General features: G+C 39.2%; 1 protein-coding gene across 1 annotated transcript; it reads left to right on the top strand.

The window, feature by feature from the left end:
• Nucleotides 1-248: 248 nt before the first annotated feature.
• Nucleotides 249-683, top strand: LOC100914686 (40S ribosomal protein S26-like). Its single transcript, XM_012540271.1, has one exon. The coding sequence runs from the start codon at nucleotides 249-251 to the stop codon at nucleotides 681-683; it is 435 nt and encodes a 144-aa protein (XP_012395725.1).
• The last annotated feature ends 938 nt before the right edge of the window (nucleotides 684-1621 follow it).

Below are 1621 nucleotides of genomic sequence, written 5' to 3'. Positions count from 1 at the left end.
AACATGTTATGAAACTATCAACCCATTTATCTGCTTCCTTATATTTCTAAAATCTTCAGAACATATGATGGGGAAAATATAAGGAAACATGCAGCATTTTGGAATGCAAATGATATTCAGAATCAGACTTCATCTCTAAAGTCAATTGTAAGATGAAGAGAATACAAGATTCCATTGTGCTCCTTGAAGACTATTTAAATATATATATATATATATCTTTTTTTTTTTTTTGGTTCACTGCTTACAAGATGACCAAGAAGAGAAGGAACAATGGGCACTCCAAGAAGGGCTGTGGCCACATGCAGCCTATCGACAGTACCAATTGCTCCTGCTGCATGCTCAAGAACAAGGTCATCAAGATGTTCATGATCCACAACATCCTGGAAGTCAGGGACATCTCTGGAGCCAGTGTTTTTGACTTCTTTGTGCTTCTCAAACTGCATATGAAACTACATTACTGTGCAAGCTGTGTGATCCCCAGCCAAGTAATGAGGAGTTGGTTCCACAAGGTACAAAAGGATTCGACAACACATCCTCCTTCAGAACTCCTGGTGCTGTCCCCGACTCCTTCCAAAGCCCATGTAAAGATCTATCTGCTCATCAATATTCCTAAACCAATCAGAGGAAAACAAAATGGTTGGTCTAGGCTAAAACAAAGAACAACAACAAAAGCACAAATTTGATGAGGTAGAACAGAATGTTGTCTCCAGGAGTTTCTCCAACAATGTAAATCTCATACATATGCTAAAATGTTGTTCCGAGTTTTAATATCAAACAAGGATGATTAAAACTGAGTTTTAATATCAATGTTTATTGATTGACTAAGGCAAAAAACAGACATAAGCTCACCAAAGTTATTTGCCATTGCCATACATCAACTGAAAAAGTTATTTAAAAGTGACATCGTGCTGATTACATCAGCCCCAAAACATCCCTGAGCTTTCTGACAGATGTAAAGGAAGGTCCCCAGGACACTGGGTGGACTCCCTCACAAAAGGGCCACAAGCTAGTTAGGAAGGGAGAGTCCTGGTAGTTGTCAGGATTCAGAAAAGCTTCATATCGAAGATAGTACTTCGGCAGCAACTTAAGAGGTAAAATGCATAAAATAGAAATGAGGAGCTAGTACATCCCATGTATGTGGGTCACCGATGCAAAGGCAGATGGATGGAACTCTGGCATGTGAGGAATGGAGAGATCAGTTTAGCTGGGTCATAGAATGTCTCAAAGGGAGCAATGTATACATAATATGATGAGGCTAAAAAAGTAGATTGCAATCCAAATGTTGAAGGCTTTAAAAACCAAACAGAGGAATTTATATTTAATATTGAATTTATCAAATCCACACTTAAGGAAGTAGCTCTGTGGAAGATGTCCTGGGAAGGGGAGAGAAGAGGCCTAAAACCAATTAGGACATTATCTAATAATTGGATTCATTGAGTATCCAGGGAGAACTAGTACCTCTGGTGTAAAGGCTGCAGAACTCATTTCAGAATTACTCACCTGTCACCCAACTCTCACCTGGGCAGCAGCCACACCTTGGTAAAACTGCCTCAGTAGATGAATTAAATCAGGTTGAAGCTAACTGATGGGCTTTAAAATGGTTGCTAAATTAGGAGTAAAC

The sequence above is a fragment of the Sarcophilus harrisii genome, chromosome 2, assembly GCF_902635505.1.
Source record: "Sarcophilus harrisii chromosome 2, mSarHar1.11, whole genome shotgun sequence".
NCBI classification, from domain to species: domain Eukaryota; kingdom Metazoa; phylum Chordata; class Mammalia; order Dasyuromorphia; family Dasyuridae; genus Sarcophilus; species Sarcophilus harrisii.
The sequence above is the reverse complement of the archived record's forward strand: the minus strand, read 5'-3'. Positions and strand labels throughout refer to the sequence as shown.